At 37.0% G+C, this 22929-nt stretch overlaps 2 protein-coding genes and 1 pseudogene across 2 annotated transcripts; all 3 read left to right on the top strand.

The window, feature by feature from the left end:
* The first annotated feature begins 5912 nt into the window (after positions 1–5912).
* LOC108221041 (uncharacterized) lies at positions 5913–8019 on the top strand. Its single transcript, XM_017394941.2, has one exon. It carries the CDS (start codon positions 5985–5987, stop codon positions 7359–7361), a length of 1377 nt encoding a protein of 458 aa, XP_017250430.1. The 5' UTR covers positions 5913–5984; the 3' UTR covers positions 7362–8019.
* A 2178-nt stretch (positions 8020–10197) lies between these two features.
* LOC108224100 (geraniol 8-hydroxylase) lies at positions 10198–13736 on the top strand. The gene is made up of 2 exons (XM_017398654.2): positions 10198–12217; positions 12913–13736. Exons 1-2 carry the CDS (start codon positions 11324–11326, stop codon positions 13531–13533), a joined length of 1515 nt encoding a protein of 504 aa, XP_017254143.1. The 5' UTR covers positions 10198–11323; the 3' UTR covers positions 13534–13736.
* A 188-nt stretch (positions 13737–13924) lies between these two features.
* LOC108224101 (geraniol 8-hydroxylase-like) lies at positions 13925–17624 on the top strand (annotated as a pseudogene).
* The last annotated feature ends 5305 nt before the right edge of the window (positions 17625–22929 follow it).

Genomic DNA, 22929 nt, shown 5'->3' with positions numbered 1-22929 from the left:
TGTACCCTTGAAACACAGGTTAGGCCATCTCCAACGATGCCTTATAAAGACAACTTTATCTTTAATTATAAGATCAAAACTCATAAAAATTATCTTCAACCATTACTAACTCTATGTCTCTATCTATGAAGTAATCAACTTTCAGATTTGAAGCTACACTGTAGAAATGAAGTAATGATAAAGAAAGCAAATGCAACTTGATTTTACATATGTTTCGAGATATGGAGTTTTTATATATATGTAATTGTATGCATGTATAAATTTATTTAAAATGTAAATTTTTACAGCAGAATCTTAATAGTTCTATGGTTCTATTTATAAAATATTTAGAGTAATGATTGGAGATGTAATACTGATATAAAGTAAAAAAGGTGAAATTATAAAGACAAAATTATTTTGAAATAGAGTTAATGATTGGAGATGACTTTAAACAACCAACCAAATAAAACTACAACTTTATTATTTATTAATTTTATAAATATTTATTTGACTAATTTAATCACCCTAAGTGATACTCCAAAATATTCAAACCACCCCATTTATAAGGGAGAACTCAATCATATAAAGTACTCCCTCTGTTCCATAATAAACGTTGTTCTTTTTTTCAAATTTTTTTTACAAATTTCCAAACTTATAAAAAACATACTATAAAAATAGGAAGTTCAATCTTTATATTTATATAAAGGAGGATCCCAGAGAGGATGACGTGTAGCCTCTCAAATCTCCTCTTTTGCTTTTCCTCACTTCTCAGGATCTCCCGTTTATTTTCTCTGAAATTCTTGAAATTTTGGAATTCCCGACAAAAATCGAAAGGCCTCCTATTTATTATTAACTTTGCTACTTCAGTTAGGTAATTTGTAAAGGCTGAAACGACAAAAATCGAAAGGCCTCCCATTTATTATTAACTTTGCTACTTCAGTTAGGTAATTTGTAAAGGCTGAAACTGAGAGTTTTTAACTTCAAGTTCACATCTCAAAACTAACATCAAGCTGCTCGTCATGGCAGCCAGATCTTTTTCGAATAGAAACAATTATCATCCTAAAAGCTGTGATTTCGCTTCCGATATTTCTGCTGCAATGATTACTTTGATCAAGTAATTTCAGCGGCGTTCACTGAATTCCAATCCTCCGATCCTGTCAGTGCCATTCTTACGAGGTTAGACTCTGGCCCCTCATTCTTTGGGTCAATTATGTTTATTATTTTTAGGGTTTTGATCATTTTGTGCATTGAAAAGAAAAGAAGAAATAAGGGCTTATCGTACTGCTATAGTTAACATTGGCAATTAGCAACTGATCCATATTATTCTTCAAAGTTATCTGAGAATCAACATCTTTTTTCATGCTTAAATGTGTTGCAGATGTGGTAATGTAGCCGCCATTCTTCAGCTCGATGAGAATCTTAATAAGAAATTACGTGTTTTTGAAGCAGCACCACAGGTTTGTGAAAGAACATTAAGGGTTGTTCTACTGTTTTATGTGTTCTGCTGTTTCATAGCCATGCCTTTTGGAGGCAGGGAACGTGCTTTTAACGGATTAGTTGAATCTGTAATCATGTTTAAACTCATGGATTTTCGCATAGTACTATAACTGCTGTGTGAGAAAGAGTATGTGCGATTTCTTCAGGTATTAGTAGCTGGTGATGATTTAAAAGTTTAGATTGTATCATGGCATGATGATGTCCCTGGTGTATTATATATTATGCAAATTTCAACCATTAAGTAATGAGAAGCAAAATTATGAAGCTGCATTTTCACTGTTGTTATTGCTGTTTAGTATTTCAGTGTATTTGAAGTCCTACAGGTTCTTGAATGCACATATTTTATTTTGTCATACATCATTTAAAAATCATAGTTCAGAAGGTTGCTTTTGTTCCTTTTGGTGGCCTCCCTCGATGACATTGTAGGACTTGATTAACATTGGCAATTAGCAACTGATCCATATTATTCTTCAAAGTTATCTGAGAATCAACATCTTTTTTCATGCTTAAATGTGTTGCAGATGTGGTAATGTAGCCGCCATTCTTCAGCTCGATGAGAATCTTAATAAGAAATTACGTGTTTTTGAAGCAGCACCACAGGTTTGTGAAAGAACATTAAGGGTTGTTCTACTGTTTTATGTGTTCTGCTGTTTCATAGCCATGCCTTTTGGAGGCAGGGAACGTGCTTTTAACGGATTAGTTGAATCTGTAATCATGTTTAAACTCATGGATTTTCGCATAGTACTATAACTGCTGTGTGAGAAAGAGTATGTGCGATTTCTTCAGGTATTAGTAGCTGGTGATGATTTAAAAGTTTAGATTGTATCATGGCATGATGATGTCCCTGGTGTATTATATATTATGCAAATTTCAACCATTAAGTAATGAGAAGCAAAATTATGAAGCTGCATTTTCACTGTTGTTATTGCTGTTTAGTATTTCAGTGTATTTGAAGTCCTACAGGTTCTTGAATGCACATATTTTATTTTGTCATACATCATTTAAAAATCATAGTTCAGAAGGTTGCTTTTGTTCCTTTTGGTGGCCTCCCTCGATGACATTGTAGGACTTGATTAACTAGAATTTTATATTTCTGAAATCTCCAATTGATGGATTATATATTTCTAATGAATTTGAAAACATATAAAGCTTGTGTTAAGTGGTGGTATGATTTTATGGCAGTCAATTGAAATGCAGGAATCAAGAGGAGCTCCTGCCAGAAAAGCCACCACCTGATTATTTTATATGAGTGTGATTTCGCTTCCGATATTTCTCCTGCAATGATTAATTTGATCAAGTAATTTCAGCGGCGTTCACTGACTTCCAATCCTCCGATCCTGTCAGTGCCATTCTTACGAGGTTAGACTCTGGCCCCTCATTCTTTGGGTCAATTATGTTTATTATTTTTAGGGTTTTGATCATTTTGTGCATTGAAAAGAGAAGAAGAAATAAGGGCTTATCGTACTGCTATAGTTAACATTGGCAATTAGCAACTGATCCATATTATTCTTCAAAGTTATCTGAGAATCAACATCTTTTTTCATGCTTAAATGTGTTGCAGGTGTGGTAATGTAGCCGCCATTCTTCAGCTCGATGAGAATCTTAATAAGAAATTACGTGTTTTTGAAGCAGCACCACAGGTTTGTGAAAGAACATTAAGGGTTGTTCTACTGTTTTATGTGTTCTGCTGTTTCATAGCCATGCCTTTTGGAGGCAGGGAACGTGCTTTTAACGGATTAGTTGAATCTGTAATCATGTTTAAACTCATGGATTTTCGCATAGTACTATAACTGCTGTGTGAGAAAGAGTATGTGCGATTTCTTCAGGTATTAGTAGCTGGTGATGATTTAAAAGTTTAGATTGTATCATGGCATGATGACGTCCCTGGTGTATTATATATTATGCAAATTTCAACCATTAAGTAATGAGAAGCAAAATTATGAAGCTACATTTTCACTGTTGTTATTGCTGTTTAGTATTTCAGTGTATTTGAAGTCCTACAGGTTCTTGAATGCACATATTTTATTTTGTCATACATCATTTAAAAATCATAGTTCAGAAGGTTGCTTTTGTTCCTTTTGGTGGCCTCCCTCGATGACATTGTAGGACTTTTTTTTTTTTTTTTTTTTTTTTTTTGACAGAGATGACATTGTAGGACTTGATTAACTAGAATTTTATATTTCTGAAATCTCTAATTGATGAATTATATATTTCTAATGAATAAGAAAACATATAAAGCTTGTGTTAAGTGGTGGTAGGGGTGAGCAAAAAAAACCGAAAAACCGAAACCGAGCCGAAAAACCGAAAAACCACACCGAAAAAAACCGAAACCGACAAAAACCGAAAAAAACCGTAGCTCAACCGAACCGACGGTTAACCGAACCAACGGTTACGGTTTTACACCTAAAACCGAACCGAAAAACCGAACCGCTTATATAATATTATATAATTTATTATATATTATATATTTAATATAAAATAAATTATTACATTGGTATTATTGGTATATTATCTGCTAAGCAAGGAACGATCCACCTCAACTATAGTTACAAGTCAGCAAGTTACAGTAGTTTGTTATATTTAAGTAGAGAGAGTAGTAGAGTAGTTAGTAATTAACATCATTTTCATAAAGAGATACTGTGTAACTAAGCCTTGTACTGAATTCTGTTAATTTCTAAGTAATGCAAGTTCGTTTCCTTAAAAAAAAAACACTGGGCTGATTTATACTTTACATTTATGGATCATCTTTACATACCGTAATAGTGCTCATCTACTTCATTTCGATTATATTAATAGGTATTTATATTTTCTTTCTTATTTATTTTGGTAAAATACGTACTAATGAATAATATTTAATTAGTGATTATACCTTATTTTTTATTAAAAATTTTTTTGAGTTGATTATTAAATTTGTATAATATTTTTTATGATAAGAAACCGGAAAAAACCGTAACCAAACCGACGGTTAACCGAACCGAAAAAAACCGTTTGAAACGGTTCGGTAACGGTTTTAAGGTAGAAACCGAACCGAACCGAACCGACATGTACGGTTCGGTAACGGTTTTAGCTAAAAACCGAGCCGAACCGACCCGTGCACACCCCTAAGTGGTGGTATGATTTTATGGCAGTCGATTGAAATGCAGGTTTCAAGAGGAGCTCCTGCCAGAAAAGCCACCACCTGATTATTTTATATGAGAATAATTTGTTGAAGTGATGCCAATTCTCGGCTTAATGACTCTACATCCAAATATGACAGTGATACTTGAGGATTTAAGGAGGGTCTTCACACAGATGACTTGGAGCCTCTCAACTCTCTTATTTTATTTTTCCTGAATTCTCAGGAGCTCTCATCTATTTTCTCTCAAATTCATCTGTGTCGTCTACTTTTCTGTTTTCGCTCTCTCTGGCTTGCACTGATTGCAAAGATTTTAGTGTCTCTTTTAATGAGAAAGTTTACTTTGTTTTATCACGTTTAGTTGCCTTTTTCTTCATAAATTTGTCAGGCTGTTTGCTTTTTGTGGCTCTTCCTTTCTTATATAATCATATATGTTGTTTGAGTATGTGCAGGGGGGGTCTCGTGTTTAGTGTAGAACAGTATTAGCCTAAAACTTGACGTGTTATTAAGATTTACTTCCGAGTATCAAAAACTCGGCAATCAAGAATGTGATGAAGCAAATAAATATAACCCAGCGAAGAAAGAAAACCAAAGTATTGATCAGTTAATATTAGGAATTTTCCAATTTATTTTGCTAAAGTTTTAGTGTGAATTACATGTTTCAGTGGCATCAAGGCTTTAGAAGAGCAATATGGAGTAGATAGTATTGCACTTCAGAAGAGTCAACATTAAACGTGAAGTTTACTTCACAGCAAGCACCACGTCAATTACAGGAGAAAAAGAGCGGATCTGGTTCAATTTTAATTGCAGAAGTGCTGCTGGTTAGAGGAATTCTGTGCGTTGGTATTCCCTCGAGTCCATTGCTCTCAAGAGAATCTGTTTTCAGTACTATTCTGTAAATCATCGTCGTAGTTTTCTATGTAGCATAGTTGGACGGGGCTTCTGCAGATACATATATTATACACGAAGATTATTTTGTTAGTATTGTAATGTGAAGTTGTTAACCTGTAAAAGTAGTACCGAATAATGTGTTCAAGGTTACTTCTATACTTTTTCCCATATAATTTTTCAAATGATTACATCTCAAAAGAAAAAGCGACATGTTTAAAATGTTAGATATTTTTTTGCGAATGTCAATATGAGCCCCTAACCCTTTAAAATAAGAGAATATTTTTAAGATTACAATATTAAAATTCAATAATATTGATAGGAGATTTTGTATGTATTTATTTACTTTATATTGTTAACTAAATTATATCTTAAAAATAGATACTATAAGTTTTTCAATCGCGCGGAGCGTGTTCCTCCCCCGTTTTTAATACAAAAGAACAGTAATGACTTTAAATCCGAGCACTACTGCGCGAGCTAGACTCCTGAATCTCAAAGAAGAGTAATGACTTTAAATCCGAGCACATTCGAAACCATACTCCCCTCTCGTTTCATCACATTCACCTATCCAAGCCCCACTCTCCCTCAAACTCTCCTCCGAGTTGCCGTTCTTGACTCGCCCCTCACTCAACCCTCAACCGAGTCCCCTCAACTCGCCGCCATGTTTGTGCCAACTCACCGTGAAACTGACTGGATCTTCTCAACTCAGTCCGGCCACCTGCAGCTCCTCCTCAATTTTGCGCAATTTTCCCGCCTAATTCTCATAGGTTATGTGCCCATTTCTCCCAACTTGGTAAATTCATTTACCCGACCCGAATGCGAAACGGGTCATGCCCAATTGGTGAATCTTGAAGAAAAGTTGACTCCTTTGTTGTTTGCATTGGCACCCAAGTCATGTTTTGTAAAGGGTTTGCCAGAAGTTGTGTTTTTGAGGTATGAGGATGATTTGATTGGTAGTGTTGTTGTTGAGGTTTGTGATGGGGGTTTGGTTGGTGAAATGGTGGTTGAAGATGTTGAATTGGAAGGGTTTGAGGGTAGGGAGTTTAGGAGGAGGTTGAGGTTTAAGAGAATGCCTAATTTTGTCCAGACCCAGGTTAGGATTTTCCCGAAAGGAGGGAGAGGTTTTGTTGGTCTTGAGGGTGTTGAATTTGGTCTGGATTTTGGGGTTTTGGTGCATTCGTATTTGGTTCCAATGGTGGCAGGTGTTTCATTAATTGGCGGGTATTTGGATGAGAGGATTCAATGTGGGTTTAGGCCGAAAGCTTTGTGTTTGGGAGTTGGTGGTGGTGCTTTACTTGGTTTCTTGAGTAGGAATTTAGGATTTGAGGTTATTGGTGTCGAGGCTGATGAGGTTGTTTTGAGAGTTGCGAGACAGTATTTTGGTTTGGATGATTGTGATGGGCTGGTTCGGGTTTGTTTGGGAGATGCAATAGAATTTTTAGACGAAATTGATAGTAAAGCTAAACGTTTGAATATTGAGTGTTTAGATAATCGTAATATTAATGGCAATGATGCCAAATTTGATGTTGTTATGGTTGATTTGGATTCAAGTGATGTCAATATGGGTATTAGTGCACCACCCTTAGAGTTTGTACAGAAGGATGTCCTTTTAGCAGCTAAAAGGATTCTTTGTGATCAAGGTATACTTGTTATCAATGTGATTCCTCCTGCAGCTTCTTCATTTTATGAGACATTGATCATGAAACTGAAAGTTGTTTTTGAGGAATTGTATGAAGTAGATGTTAGAAATGGCGAGAATTTCGTTCTTATTGCTGCTGCATCGACAGTTGGAATATCTTCTTCTGGTACCAAAAATGTTTTTGCCTCAAAGTTGAAACAGGCTATATCAGCAGAATTTATTGATTCCATCAAAAAACTTTGATGCAGTATTGGTTGCTGAATTAATTAGAGAATTGCACAAAATGATTAGAGAAAATTCTTGTAGTTGAAATACTATTAGTTTTGGGGTACAGAGCACCAGTCTGAGGCAAAATTTTGAGACCCTTTCATTGCTTCTTGTCATTCAGAGAACTTAAAAAGATGATCCTCATGGAGTACGCCTATGTATACGTATAACGAAGCCTAATTGATTTTTTTCCAGTTAAAGTGATTGTGTTGCGAGGCATTTCTCAAGGTATTATGTATAATTGTATATCAAGTTCTGATATCTAAGGATTTAAAACGCAAGACCTACACCATTTAGCTGCGAAAAATTTGATATATTGTCTACTGGAGATTGTTGACAGAGTACATTCTGGTCTGATGTGGCAGAACCCAATAAATGATGTGTCGACTCCATTAACTTGTTTTTAATCAATTTATAGCAGTGTTGTAAAAAGCTGGAATCGGACATAATCAGTGAAGTCACGGAACAAGGATTAATCGGGGATTAATTGAATTGATCGGTGATTAATCGGAGATTTAATCAGTTCGGCGAGCAACGGAACCGAGATTAATCGGTGATTAATCGTGATTAATCAGTGACTTTTAGAACAAAGATTTATAGTGAATATAAGTTTACATAAACGTCTATAATATTTTTTTTATAATTGTAATATTTTATGATAAAGTTACTTTATTCCAGCGTCCAAAGTCTTGACAAACTAATATTCAATTAGTTTATTAAACATCGAGTTTTAATTATAGTTAGACAAATTTATTTGATGATATTTATTTTATTTTAAAAAATTTCAAAATTAATCTAATATTAATTCCAATTTAAATTTTACAAAGATCGAAATAATATCTTATTCAAAACAAAATTTGGTCTGATTTTAATTTAATATTTGACCCCAGTTAAAGTTCATCAAATACAAATCAAAATCAGTTTCAAACTATGTCTAGTTGATAATAAATCGATTCGAGATCGTACCTCTAGTTATATCACAGCCAATTAGCCAAAAGCTAATCCAATACCAATCAAATTGCAAGATTTGTTAGAATTACTCAAGTAATAGGATCTGGAAGTAGGAACATAATTGACTGCTTTGTGTAATTCTAGTCTAACAAGGTATCTCTTTCTTTTAGACACTACACACTTGATTCCTGATCCCAGGAAGAGCTACTCCCCCTCATCTTAAAGAAACCTGCACAACACCATGTCTTGGGCTGATCTCCCAAAAGACCTACTCTCTGTCATCTTTCAAGACCTGGCAAACAATAATTGCCATTTGCCTGATCTTTGCCAATGTCTCTACGTCTGTAGCTTGTGGCGTCGTGTGGCTAAGGAGTTATGCCAATGCAGCGCTGCCAGGGCGGCTCCATGGCTGTTGATCCCGCGGGAACAACCAGATAAGCTCGTATTCGATACTAGTCTAAACAATTCCCACAACAAAACTAGCATTGTTTTTGATAATAGTAGCAGTGACATATTTTCACTTGGCCTGCCCATAGGTGAAGACCAAAGTTCTTTTACTGATCAGAAAGTAATCGTGTATGCTTCTGAGGCCGGATGGCTGCTTTTAGGGCTTGAATTTAAATCATCATCATCCAATCTAGAACAGCCTGTGTTTCTTTATAATCCCATGTTAAAAGTGCTAATTAAACTTCCGCCACTGCCTTCGCGTCTAAAGCTTGGTAGGTATACACAATTTGCCATGTCAGAAACTTCTCCCAGGTGCATCATTTGCCTCCGGATAGATATGACACTCCTTGCCTTCTGTAAACCTTCCGAGGGACAGGAGTTGTTATCATCATCATGGGTGTTATCAGAGAAACCTAAATCTTCTAAATTTTACGTTGTGTCCATGATTTTTCACAAAGAAATTTTTTACACCATGGACGATGATTGTGCTCTGTATGTTCACCCTGGCATTACTGACTTTATGAATGACAGCAGCAGAACGAGGGCTTGGCCCTGGCCATTGGCACAAAACAGGGTGGCATTAAGTACTTATAAGAAGAATGTACATCCCCGCTACTTCCGACTGGTGGAATCCATAAATGGTGATGTGCTGATGGTTGAAAGGATATCAGAAGAGAAATACAGACATACAATATCCTTTAATGTTTACAAGTTGACCGTCCGTGGTAGCTACAAGAGGAAGAACTGTGGGAGCGACAAGAGCAATTGCTATTACTACTGGAAAGAGGTAAATAAACTCGAAGAAAACGAAGCCCTATACCTTGGATGGAACGACTCTGTCTCTATATCTGTCAATGTTTCAGACAGTAACAACATCAACACCTACAAACCCAACTGCATCTATTTCTTCGATGAAGAATTAGATGGTAAACTTTGCAGTTATTGTGTGTTTAACTTAGAAAACAACAGCATCCAGCATGCCGTCTTGCTCGATTCTGACGAATATGATACAGATACAGACACAGACACAGACACAGAGAATGAGGCAGCCGCAGTACCTAAATTTTGCAGGCTGTTTACTCCATCTATTCCAGGATACTATTAGTTATACCTGAAAGATATTAATATTAGTATACACAGTTGGTATTTCATAGATATTTTTCAAGTGCTCCAGATGACTATTGTTCTTTCTATAATTGAGTGCTTGAATGTGAGGTCGTGCTACTTTACACTTTTTTACTTTCCATGATTTTTACACTCTTGATATTTTGATTTTGAAATCTTCCCTCATATCAATGTCATTGTAGTTCTATACTCAAGCTACTATCAGAAATTACTACTATCGCAATCAAGTATTCGACTAAATTGCAGTTATTTGCTGCAGTTACTGTTTAGTTGAGTTTATTTTAATCATAGACTAAATAAAACTTGAACATGGTGTTGGTCTGAAATTTCCAACAATGTGTCTCGTGCTAAACAATTTATCAGATGGATTCAACTAGGGGACCCTGAAGTATTCAAGACAAGCACTGTGAATGTAAGCATCCAAACACGCTGATATGGTTGTTGGACACTTGGACTTGATTTCTTAAGTTGCATTAACTTGCTGCCAGCTGCCAGCTGCCAAGTACGCAAGGTGTTTGTTAGATTGTCCCTGATTCGATTATCCACAACTAGTCATTTTATGAGGTATATCCAATCTTAAAATAAATTTTCTTACAACCAAATGCCAATATACTCCCTCTGTTTCATGTTACATGTCCACTATTGAGAACAAAAAATTGTTTTAAATTATTTGTCTATTTCAACTTTCAATGGAGTGTAGTCAATATTTATATTTCCAAGATGAGTTTTATACCACACCTTACTAAATTATATTTCCTAGATCAAATATATGCCACATATTATACTTGGTCAATGCAATAAATATAATAATAAATGAAAGATTTCTACAAAAGTTAGTTTTTCTTTATATGCGTAATTTGTTCAAAAGTGGACATGTATAATGAAACGGAAGGAGTACATCTCTAAAGAATGTGTCTGTGAAGATGTTTGTTAAAATTATTTATCTGTTTACGAAATTTAACTTATTGATGTTAAAATTTTGATATAATCTTTAGAAATCAGTTTACAGAAATGCTTCCTCCACGAGATACCTAAAATTTGTTCAGTCTCTTTCTCTCTCTCTCACTCGAGCCACATACAAAAAGGTGTCTTCTCATAATGTCTGTGCTAGCCTCACAATAACCACATCCTACTTTCATGTGTAACTCTGCATCGCCTACCATCATTCATTCTTATGTCAGTTTGGTTCAACATTTTATTCATCATCAAGTCGATCAACATTTAGTACTACTTCACTTCATTCATCATCAAGTTACCTGTCCTTATCAATCATAAAATAACTACATATATATGTTTGGATGCCGGATCTTACAGACCTATCATTTTGGTAGTTGAGTTGATCAAATAGCATCTCTCAACCTCCAGTCCCCAATATCTGCATCTTCAGCTCTCAGACCACAGTTCCACCAGGATTCATGGATACAATGTTGATCAGTGTAGCCATGTGCATCCTGCTAGCCTTTACTCTCCGCTTCTTTCGGAGATTTATAAGCAAAGTTCCTCAAAAACTTCCACCAGGACCCTACCCCTGGCCCATCATCGGAAATATACACAAACTAGGCAAGCACCCTCATAAGTCCTTAAGCAATCTTGCTCAAGTTTACGGTCCCATCATGCGTCTGAAATTAGGCCTTGTAACCACCATAGTCATTTCTTCATCAAGCGCAGCTCAACAAGTCCTCCAAAAACAAGATATCGCCTTCTCTAATCGTCCTGTTCCTGATGCTACACGCGGTTGTGACCATCACAAGTACTCAGTAGTATTCTTGTCTGTTGGTAGTCGGTGGAGAAGTTTAAGAAAAATTACGACCTCATCTATACTTGCAGCTAACAAGCTCGATGCAACTAAGCATATACGAAGTAGGAAGGTGCATGAGCTTATTGGATACTGTAAGCAGTGTAGCCAGAGTGGTGAGGCTGTAGATATTGGTCGTGCTGCATTTCTAACTTCGCTTAATCTTTTGTCCAACACTATATTTTCAAAGGATATGATAGATATGTATCAGAATTCAGAGGAGGGTAAAAACTTCAGGGAGTTGGTCTGGAACTTGATGGTTTTGGCGGGTAAGCCTAATTTGGTAGATTACTTTCCTATTCTTAAGTGGATCGATCCACAAGGCATAAAGCGGCAAACTACTGATTATTGTGGGAAGCTACTCAAGTTGTTTGATAGTTTGATAAATGAGCGCTTGGAGTTGAAGAGACTGGGAAATTCCAGTGAGAATAGTACAACAGACATGCTTGATGAACTGTTATCAATGTTACAAACAAATGAGATCGACAAAACTCAAATCCAACACCTGTTTGTGGTACGTTTCATATACTTTTCTTTTTCTCGCTTCTGGGTACGATCACACACACGCCTCTACCAAGCTTAGAACCCTTGATATTGCTCGTTATTAGAAGAATCCTCAATCGTTTTTGTTTAAGGATGAGTACTTCTTAACTAATCTAACTATAATATATACTGTGTACTCCCTTAAGTTCCATTCATTTCTTAACCATTACGGATACTAAAGGGTACCACTATCTTATTAACTATTTTTGCATCTTTACGTTTCTATATTTTTTGTAAACTCTGTGCTCAAGAACAATGTTGAGAATTCATTGGGACAGAGGAAGTATGTAGTATAATAGCTTCTAAAATAATGTTGAGAAGTCATTGGGACGGAGGAAGTATATAGTATCGTAGCTTCTAAGTTACCAACTCGTTATTATGAAAAAACCTTGATATGCCATGCTAAAATAGTAATGTGTCCCCCCATTCAAAAAGACTATTTTTTTGAGATCAAAGAGAGGAACACTACTGCGCCAGCTAGGACTCTAACTCAAGATTACTGGGTTGTATGAGCTCTGTAACACCTCTTACATCTTTTGTTCTCCTACACTTTAAGATATCATATCATAGAATTCATATTACTTTCATATGGTAATACATATTATGTAGCCAACTATCTGAGATTATCAAAATCCAAAATCATTAATATTCAATACACATCGGCAGGACTTATTTGTTGCAGGAACAGATACGACTTCAAGTACAGTGGAATGGGCAATGACTGAGATATTAAGAAACTCAGAAACAATATTAGTTAAGGCGAAAGCTGAGCTGAACCAAGTGGTCGGGAAAGGAAAGGTTATAGAAGAAGCCGACATATCTAGGTTGCCTTATTTACAATGTATTGTGAAAGAGACTGCAAGATTACACCCACCGGCTCCTTTCTTAATACCTCGCCAAGTACAAGAAGAAGTTCAACTCTGTGGCTACACTGTTCCAAAAAATTCACAAGTCCTAATCAATGCATGGAGTATCGGACGTGATCCCCTGATATGGAAAAATTCCCTGTCATTTGAACCGGAGAGGTTCCTGAACTCTGAAGTTGACGTGAATGGCCATAATTACAAGCTAATTCCATTTGGTGCAGGTCGAAGGAAATGTCCAGGATTGCCATTGGCCATGAGGATGGTGCCAGTGATGTTGGGCTCCCTCATTAATTGTTTCGACTGGAAACTCGAAGGTGGAATTGCAGCAGAGGAAGTGGACATGGAGGAGAAGTTTGGGATCACTCTAGCAAAGCTTCATCCGCTTCGTGCTGTGCCAACTCTAGTTGTACCAGCTGGTTAATTATTGACATATTGGATAAATTCATGTGGTCCTTTACTTTGTGGACGAGATTCACGAGAATAAGGTAAATAACTTGTAAGAGCAACTCTGATGAGAAAACCGAGAGCCTCATAACTCATAAGACGTAGCTTCTTTTATGCATGTATTTGGACTACATCCCTGCTCTAATACATAATATACAGAAATTGTGATTTGGTGGGGTTGGTGAGATTTGTTGAGTGGGGGGAGGTGGTTGATTTGTGGCATGCCATTTTTTTTTACATATCTAGTCTTACCAGTCAGTTAGGGTATGCATATGTTAGCTGTACGGTGTAGCCTGTATGGTTGTACTGGGTCCTTGCAAAAAAAAAAATGAAGGCACTACTCCTCACCAAAATGACATAAATCGAGTCGAGGTGAAGAAATTAAGGTCACTATGGGTTTCCTTAAAAAGTGTTTTACTCCCTTGGTTTTGATGAGCACAAAAGACGTGGATGAGCAGATGATCAATGTCCATATAATGTTATATCAACTGTTTGTGACATTCCACCCACTGGCTTGAAAACGAGAGAAGCAAAGATAAAATGGAACACGGTATTATTCTGAAAATTCTAACATTGTGTCCTGTAAATATCAATTACCAGATGGATGCCGTTAGTGGACTCTGAAGGATTCATGCTATGCATGGTTACAACTGATATGGTTTTGGACCACCTGAGTTCCCAGCGTATACCAGTACGCAAGTTATTTGTGGAACTGTCCCTGATGCGATTATTCACAAGCACTATCCAACGATCTTGATGAGTCATTTTGATTTGTCGACCTCAACAAATTGTTTAACATTTTTCATCTTAAATATGTCATTATCCAACGATCTTGATGAGTCATTTTGATTGTGTGGCTAAAGTTTTTTTTTTAGGGTACCAATTGCAAGGCTAGAGTTATTTGTTCTTAATTCTTATTATTATGATTATACAAATTTTTAGCCCTCTATGCAATATTGATCTGCATCTCCACCTCTCAGACCATAATCGCACAGGGATCCATGGATACAATAATTATCACTACATTCATATGCATACTGCTAGCCTTGACTCTATGCTTCTTTCTGAGAAATATAAGCAAAGCTCCGCAAAAACTTCCACCGGGACCCTATCCTTTGCCCATCATCGGAAATATACACAAACTAGGCAAGCACCCTCATAAGTCTTTAAACACCCTTGCTCAGGTTTACGGTCCCATCATACGTCTGAAATTAGGCCGTGTAACCACCATAGGATCATTTCTTCATCAAGCACAGCTCAACAAGTCCTCCAAAAGCAGGATCTCGCCTTCTCTAGTCGTCATGTTCCCAACGCTACACACAGTTGTGACCATTATAAATATTCAGTAATATTATTGTCTGTTGGTAGTCGATGGAGGAGTTTAAGAAAGACTATGGGCTCATTTATATTTACAGCTAACAAGCTCGATGCAAATCAGCATCTACGGAGTAGGAAGGTGCATCAGCTTATTGAATTCTTTAAAAAGTGTAGTGGTGAGGCTGTAGATATTGGCCGTGCTGCATTTCTAACTTCGCTTAATCTTTTGTCCAACACTATATTCTCCAAGGATATGACTGATCCGTATCAGAATTCAGAGGACGGTAAAAAGTTCAGTGAGTTGGTTTGGAACATTCTGGTTGAGGTGGGTAAGCCTGATTTGAGAGATTACTTTCCTGTTCTTAAGTGGATTGGTCCACAAGGTATAAATCGGAGACTTACTGATTATGTTGAGAAGCTGCTCAAGTTGTTTGATGGTCTGATAAATGAACGCTTTGAGTTGAAGAGACGGGGAAACTCTGGTAAGAATGGTGCAACAGACATGCTGGATGAACTGTTAAAGATGTTGCAAACAAATGAGATCGACAGAACTCAAATCCAGCACTTGTTTCTGGCAAGTTCATTTTCCTCTATGTTTTCTGGTTGTGATCAGTTACTGAAATTTGAATTCCAAAATTCCAAAATTATTAATACTTAATACACATTTGCAGGACTTGTTTGTTGCAGGAACGGATACAACTTCAAGTACAGTGGAATGGGCAATGGCTGAGATATTAAGAAACCCGGAAACAATATTAGTCAAGGCGAAAGCTGAGCTGAACCAAGTGATTGGAAAAGGAAAGATTATTGAAGAAGCGGACATATCTAGGTTGCCTTATTTGCAATGTATAGTGAAAGAAACTTTAAGATTACACCCACCGGCTCCTTTCTTAGTAGCACGTCAAGTACAAGAAGAAGTTCAACTCTGTGGCCATACTATTCCAAAGAATTCTCAAGTTTTGATCAATGCATGGAGTATCGGACGTGATCCCCTGATATGGAAAAATTCCTGGTCATTTCAGCCGGAGAGATTCATGGACTGCAGAGTTGATGTCAGTGGCTATAATTACGAGCTAATTCCATTTGGTGCAGGTCGAAGGAAATGTCAAGGATTGCCATTGGCGATGAGAATGGTGCCAGTGATGTTGGGCTCCCTCATAAATTGTTTCGACTGGATACTCGAAGGTGGAATTGCAGCAGAGGAAGTGGACATGGAGGAGAAGTTTGGGATCACTCTAGCAAAGCTTCATCCACTTCGTGCGGCTCCTTCAAATTTCTAACCACCCTGAATCAATTCTTTACAAAACTAACCACCTTTTTTTTCACTTCACAAAACTAACCACCCTAATTCACAAAAACCAGGGGCGAACACCACACAAATTATTTTTGCAGCAGGCCCCTCCCAGGGGCGAACAACAAACATTTTTCCTTATATGTTCGCCCCCCCCACGGGCGAACATAGAAGGGAAAATGTTTGTTGGTTTGCTCAAAAATTCTTCACTTTTCAGTTCGTTTATTTAATTTATAAAAAATTCAAAAAAAGGGGAAATTGTGATATATTATTTATATTATTATATTTTATAATATTATATTATATAATGATATAATATTACAAAATTATTTTATATTAAAATATAATATTTTAATATTTAAGTTCATATTTAAGCTCATAAAAGATAAATAATATTATTATTGTTTTATTTTTGTTAATCCGAAAACGTCATGTAATATCTTGTCCCGAATGCATTTGATCAAACACAGCACTTTTATTCATAGAAGATATTAAAACAACGATAACACGACTTAAATTGAAAAGCAGAAAACAATCACGACGAAACTACAGACCACTTAATCGTCCTCGGACGACATTACACTATCAGAATAATAATCCGGAGTGGTGACCAATGCAAGGTATTGTTGTTCCTTAAACCGGTCCCCTTCTTCCCGAAACATCCTAGCATCATCGTATAGACTATGACGATGCAGTCGCAGATTCATGCGATTCTCCTCTTCTCTCGCTCTGAAGAGGGCGGCCTCCAGCTGCTGCGGCGTTTCTCGAGGCATAGTACGAGCCCTTTGTTTAGGAATCGGAATCCCAGCTAGTGCACAACGTTCCATGCACACTTCATGCCTACGCACACGCCACTCCCACTCATTCAACATGGTGGTAATCGACTGAGGGGAGTATCGTAAATTAGGGTTTAAAGAGTACGTAAAGTCATCATCACACCACCATTTTCTACCCATGGCAACAAACAGATCACCTGGTGTGTAACTCATGATTTATGATGAACTATATCTTGTGTGAGGTCTATGGTTGTGTGTGCATTGTGCATATTGTATGTGAACCTATTTATAGGCATAGCATAACATTGCAACGAAATAATGCTGATATTCACATGATCAACAGTTGTATCCCATAATGCTGATATTCACATGATCAACAGTAGTATCTCATAATGCAGAGGTTCACATGATGAACAGTATGTCATAAAGTAAAGGTTCTGCAGAAAGTAAGGCTGCATTAGAATTAAAGCCAAAGGACTTGTAAAATCCAAAATTATTATCAGATCCGGAAAGATTTTTAGCCACTTGTAAATGCATTATTTTAAAGGGGAATAACTGCATCCTTCAATAACATATCAAACTGCAAGGACTTGTCATATCAAACTTTAATTATGAGTTGTCTACTCACCCCTTTAAATTGCAGCTACTGTTCTACTGCATTACAAGTTTGACTCAAAAAGATACAAGAAATGCAGAGACTTGCATTTCAAATATTTTAATTATTTTAATCAAATGTAATTTTATTAAAACTTTATGTAATGCTTGTGTTTCCTTTAATTTTATGTAATGCTTGTGTTCTTTTAATTTTATGTAATGCTTGTGTTTCCTTTAAATTACACATCCCTCAGTTTATGTAATGCTTGGATTAACAATAATAAAAAATAAGCACTAAAATATGTGGTTTTTTCGGTAATATGAATAATTTTGTTTAGGTTAATATAAATAGATATTGCTCATATCATTCTGATTTGCAAAAATAAAAACTGCAAATAAAAGTACATTTGATAAGTTCGACGTCTTTAATATTCTCAATCCTGAGTTATGTCGACATAATAGTCGGAATCATAATCTTCATCATCATCTTCAGCATCAGCGGCCACCGAGGTATGCTTTTCATTGCAATCATAAAGAAAATTTGGCACATCTCCCCATACTTCCCAAAATTCAGCTTCTTCACGTGCATCAAGTTTCTTCTGCAGTGCATCACATTCTTTCGTAATTCCAGCCATGTATCGATTGTAGCGAGCATCAGAAAATGGGATACCCAACCGACGAAGTCTGTCAAAATAAAGTTGTTGAACTTCAGGATAACGTTCCGACTCGTCTAATACCTCCTGATATGTCGGCACCCAATCTTTGCCCTTTCTGATTCTCCTAGTAGTAAACTTGCGGAAAGAGTTGTTGAATTTCATCTGGGCCAGCTCTCGAGGGTGCTCTTCGGCCTGGCGACGTTTCTCCTGTAAGATCTCCTCTTTAAGGCTCATTGGAGCCCCCCCTGGATGCTGATTCGTCGCCATCCGTCCCATTGGTGGGCGACGCTTTTGTTGCACGACCGGTTGTTGGTTGTTCTGGTTGTTGCGCATTCCTCCCAACAATAGCTCCGGTTGTCTTCTCTCTTGTTTTTTTAGGCGTTTTTCATAGCCGGGGGTCATTGGTGCCTTGCCCTTATCCATTTTGGGGTGATTGAAGTGATTAAAAGAAGAAGTGTTGCAATGACAAACAATAAAATGAGTGAAGTGTATGTGTTGAATGTATGGGGGAGAACATATTTATAGGACAGCTCCACATTGAATTATTGTTGTAATATTATGTATATTCAAAAGTAGTTGCAGTTATGACATAATTCAAAATTTGTATTATGGCAACTCCCTGCACTGCTCTTCTTGCATGTTTAAAATTTCGAAATGACAAGTCTCTGCTGCATTTTTGTCTAGGGTATCTTAAAATTTTCTTCAGCTTTCTTTTGCAGGTACTTTATACAAAGCATGCATATTACTGTAGAGTTGGAGTGTGTTGTCAAGCTATCATGTCATGCTTATTGCTGTACACATGTGAACCATGTCTTTTTGCAGAACCTCTTGTATCTTTTTCAGTCAAACTTGTAATGCATGCACAGAAGAACAGTAACTGCAATTTAAAGGGGCGAGTAGACTACTCATATTTAAAGTTTGATATGACAAGTCCTTGCAGTTTGATATGTTATTGAAGGATTCATTGATTCCCCTTGAAAATAATGCATTAGTAGTGAACTGCAGCTTTTCTTTTTGCAGAACCTTTAATTTATGCCCTACTGTTGATCATGTGAACCTCTGCATTATCAGATACGACTGTTCTCATTAGAAAAATTTGTATCAAAAATATTACTCTATCGTTAGTGGAAATTTTGAAAATATTATATATTGAGTTTCACACATTTTTTATGAATGGTATTACATCCAAATGAAAGATTCCGAGTCCTACTATTTTTGCTAATATTTTTAGATTTTTAAAATTTTATCAACTATTTATTTTTAATTTTTTGATTGTTTTATTTGATTTAAATAAAAATAAATAGGAGAAGTTTTTATTCCGTTTATTTATCCCGTTTATTTATTGCTTTAACACCATAAGCAATAAGTTTATGTAAATGCTTCTGTTTCGTACAAGTGCTTGAAACCCCTTTTATCAAAGGAGCAATTATAACTCCTCCTGCTCATGCACAGTATACGTATAGTCACCTCCTATGCATTATTACACTTGTGAAGCACCAATTATTCAACTAGCTAGCCTACTATTCATGCACAGTATGTTTCTCTTTATATGTTGCAGCTCTCCATGCACCAATTACTAAGAATTTTTGCCTAACATTAATTCCTTGGCCAGTTGCCTTATAAATTGAACTCAATTTCAACATTTCAACTACGAAAATACATCGAAAACAATATTTCTTTCATTACTTCAACTGCACCAAGATGGAAAAGGGTAAAAGGCCAATGTCCCCCGGATACGAAAAACGCCTGCAACAGCAACAACAGAGAAGACAACAACCGGAGCTATTGTTGGGAGGGATGCGCAGCAACCTAAACAACCAACGACCTGCAATAGCTCCTAAAAGCAAACCACCACAGACGTTGGAGATCAAGCGGGATCATGCGTACTATTTGCAACGTAAGTTTTCTACTAGGAGAGCTCGAAACGGCAAAGATTGGGTGCCGACAGAGCAGGAGGTTGAGGATGAGGGGAGACGTTATCCTGAAGTTGATAAACTTTTAGAAGACAGACTTCGTCCGTTGGGTGTTGCATTTTCTGATGATCGCTACAATCGATACATGGCTGGAATTGAGCAAGAATGCGATGCATTGCAGGCTAAACTTGATGCACGTGATGAAGCTGATTATTGGGCAATTTGGGGAGATGTTGACGCTGAGGACGATGAAGATGAAACCGAAGAATATGGTTCCGACTATATTGTGGACATCACCAAGGATTGAGAACTTATGTCATGTTCTCATTTGAAAACAATATGTAATTTTCTTTAAGTTTATGTAAATTCAGTTTATGTAATGCTTCTGTTTCGTTTAAGTTTATGTAATGCTTCTGTTTCCTTTAAGTTTATTTATGGGATAAATATCACGTTGGTGACTCGTTTCGTCCAAATGTATCAATTGAGTGACTCATTTCCAAATTGACTCAAATTAGACACTCATTAGAAAAATTTGTATCAAAAATATTACTCTATCGTTAGTGGAAATTTTGAAAATATTATATATTGAGTTTCACACATTTTTTATGAATGGTATTACATCCAAATGAAAGATTCCGAGTCCTACTATTTTTGCTAATATTTTTAGATTTTTAAAATTTTATCAACTATTTATTTTTAATTTTTTGATTGTTTTATTTGATTTAAATAAAAATAAATAGGAGAAGTTTTTATTCCGTTTATTTATCCCGTTTATTTATTGCTTTAACACCATAAGCAATAAGTTTATGTAAATGCTTCTGTTTCGTACAAGTGCTTGAAACCCCTTTTATCAAAGGAGCAATTATAACTCCTCCTGCTCATGCACAGTATACGTATAGTCACCTCCTATGCATTATTACACTTGTGAAGCACCAATTATTCAACTAGCTAGCCTACTATTCATGCACAGTATGTTTCTCTTTATATGTTGCAGCTCTCCATGCATATTGATTCACATCTAAACACAGCAAACCCAGTTTGAAACTCTTCAAAAATTAGAGAAGCACACAAACACCCAAAAACACACAACCACAAAAATGGCAAGCTACGTAAACGTGAACATCTTCTGGGGCGGTGAAATCGTGAAGCAAGATAACGATGTTATCTATACGGCTGATCCAAAAGAGATGAGGTTTATCAAATTCGGCACTACATTGGAAGAGTTACACGATATTGTGTATGAGGTTATGAACATAAGTAGGCATCACTGGAATTTGAAACTCAGTTTCAAATATCCTAGACTTGGTGTCGGTAACCTCGTAACAGGATATTTTGTAAAGTCCATTAGGTCGGACGACGATGTGAGGAGGATGCTAAGCATCCCCGGACGATTTTTGTATGGGATGGGAGACGTATGGATGTTTGTTGAAGCTGAGAGTGTTGCTCAGCAAAGCCAACCCTATGAAGCCCCATGGACCCAACAATCTGGGCAGTCGCATACATTTCTTGATAGCCAACAATATGATGGGAACTATGCAGGAAACTGTGGTGGGGGTTACGGTGGCGACTATGGAGGAAGCGAGTTGGGGTCTATGGCCGGATGGTCAAATAGCGTATTCCAAAGTGGCTACAACTACGGGACCGTGGGGCATACAGAAGTTGCTGAGGAGGACATACAATTGTCGCAGCCTCGTCAAACGCGAGACAGAAGTGCAGCTGTGAATCTTGCACTTCACGGGGACGAAGAAGATGAAGAAAATGCCACGGAAAGAGCATTAACTACAAGTGACGATTCGGATTGGAATCTGTCAGACGAAGAGGTTGAGGAAGAATCTGAAGACTTTTCAGAAGCCGACTCGGATGAAGTCCGAGAGGGGAATACCTCGTTGCAGACGCGCGATATGTCTGTTTATGTACCAAGGGCTGCATGGTTTGGATCTCAGCAGTACGAGACTGAGATAGTGTCCAATGTGGACACTATGATGTCCCACGGGTTCAATCCATCCGTTGATGAGTTAGGCGTCGGAGCCATGTTTCGTAACAAAGAGGTTCTAATCTCGGCGGTTAAGGAGGCACATATTAAAATGAATCGGAACTTTGTTGTGCAAAAAAGCACTACGCAAAAATACAAAGTCAAGTGTACAGTCTATGATTGTAAGTGGAAGTTAAGGGCGGCGAAGAAAAAGCAGCACGGTATGTTTGAAATCACAGAATGTCCTGAGACACACACGTGCTTGTTGGATAGGCCGACACAGGATCATAAGAAGATTTCAGCAAAAATGATAGGGTCATTGGTTGCTCCACACGTAAGTCGCACAACCTATTGTCTCTTATTGACACTGATTTTTTGTCCTTTTGATTGTTAATACTTGTTCGTTTCAACAGATTTCACAAACCCCAAATCTTAGGGTAACAAACATTATAACAATGGTGAACGATGAGTTCCAGCACATTGTTAGTTACATCAAAGCGTGGAGGGGGAAGATGGCTGCAATGGAGACCCTTTATGGCAATTGGCAGACAACCTATAATGAGTTACCACGGTTCCTCTCTGTCATGGCAAGTACAAATCCAGGGAGCGTAATGGAGATTGATGCGGTTCCACATCAAACTGAGATTGGCAAATCTGTATTTGTTCGCGCATTCTGGTGTCTGAAGGCGATGATTGATGGCTGGCAGCACGCTCGCCCAGTCATTTCAATTGATGGTACATTCCTCAAGGGAAAGTACAATGGAAAGTTGCTGGTTGCGGTGGGAGTGGACGCTAACAACCACCAATATCCAATTTGTTTTGCCCTCGTGGATGAGGAGACTACGGAGAACTGG

This window comes from Daucus carota, chromosome 5 (genome assembly GCF_001625215.2).
Source record: "Daucus carota subsp. sativus chromosome 5, DH1 v3.0, whole genome shotgun sequence".
Lineage (NCBI taxonomy): Eukaryota > Viridiplantae > Streptophyta > Magnoliopsida > Apiales > Apiaceae > Daucus > Daucus carota.
This window is presented reverse-complemented; position numbering and strand designations above follow the sequence as displayed.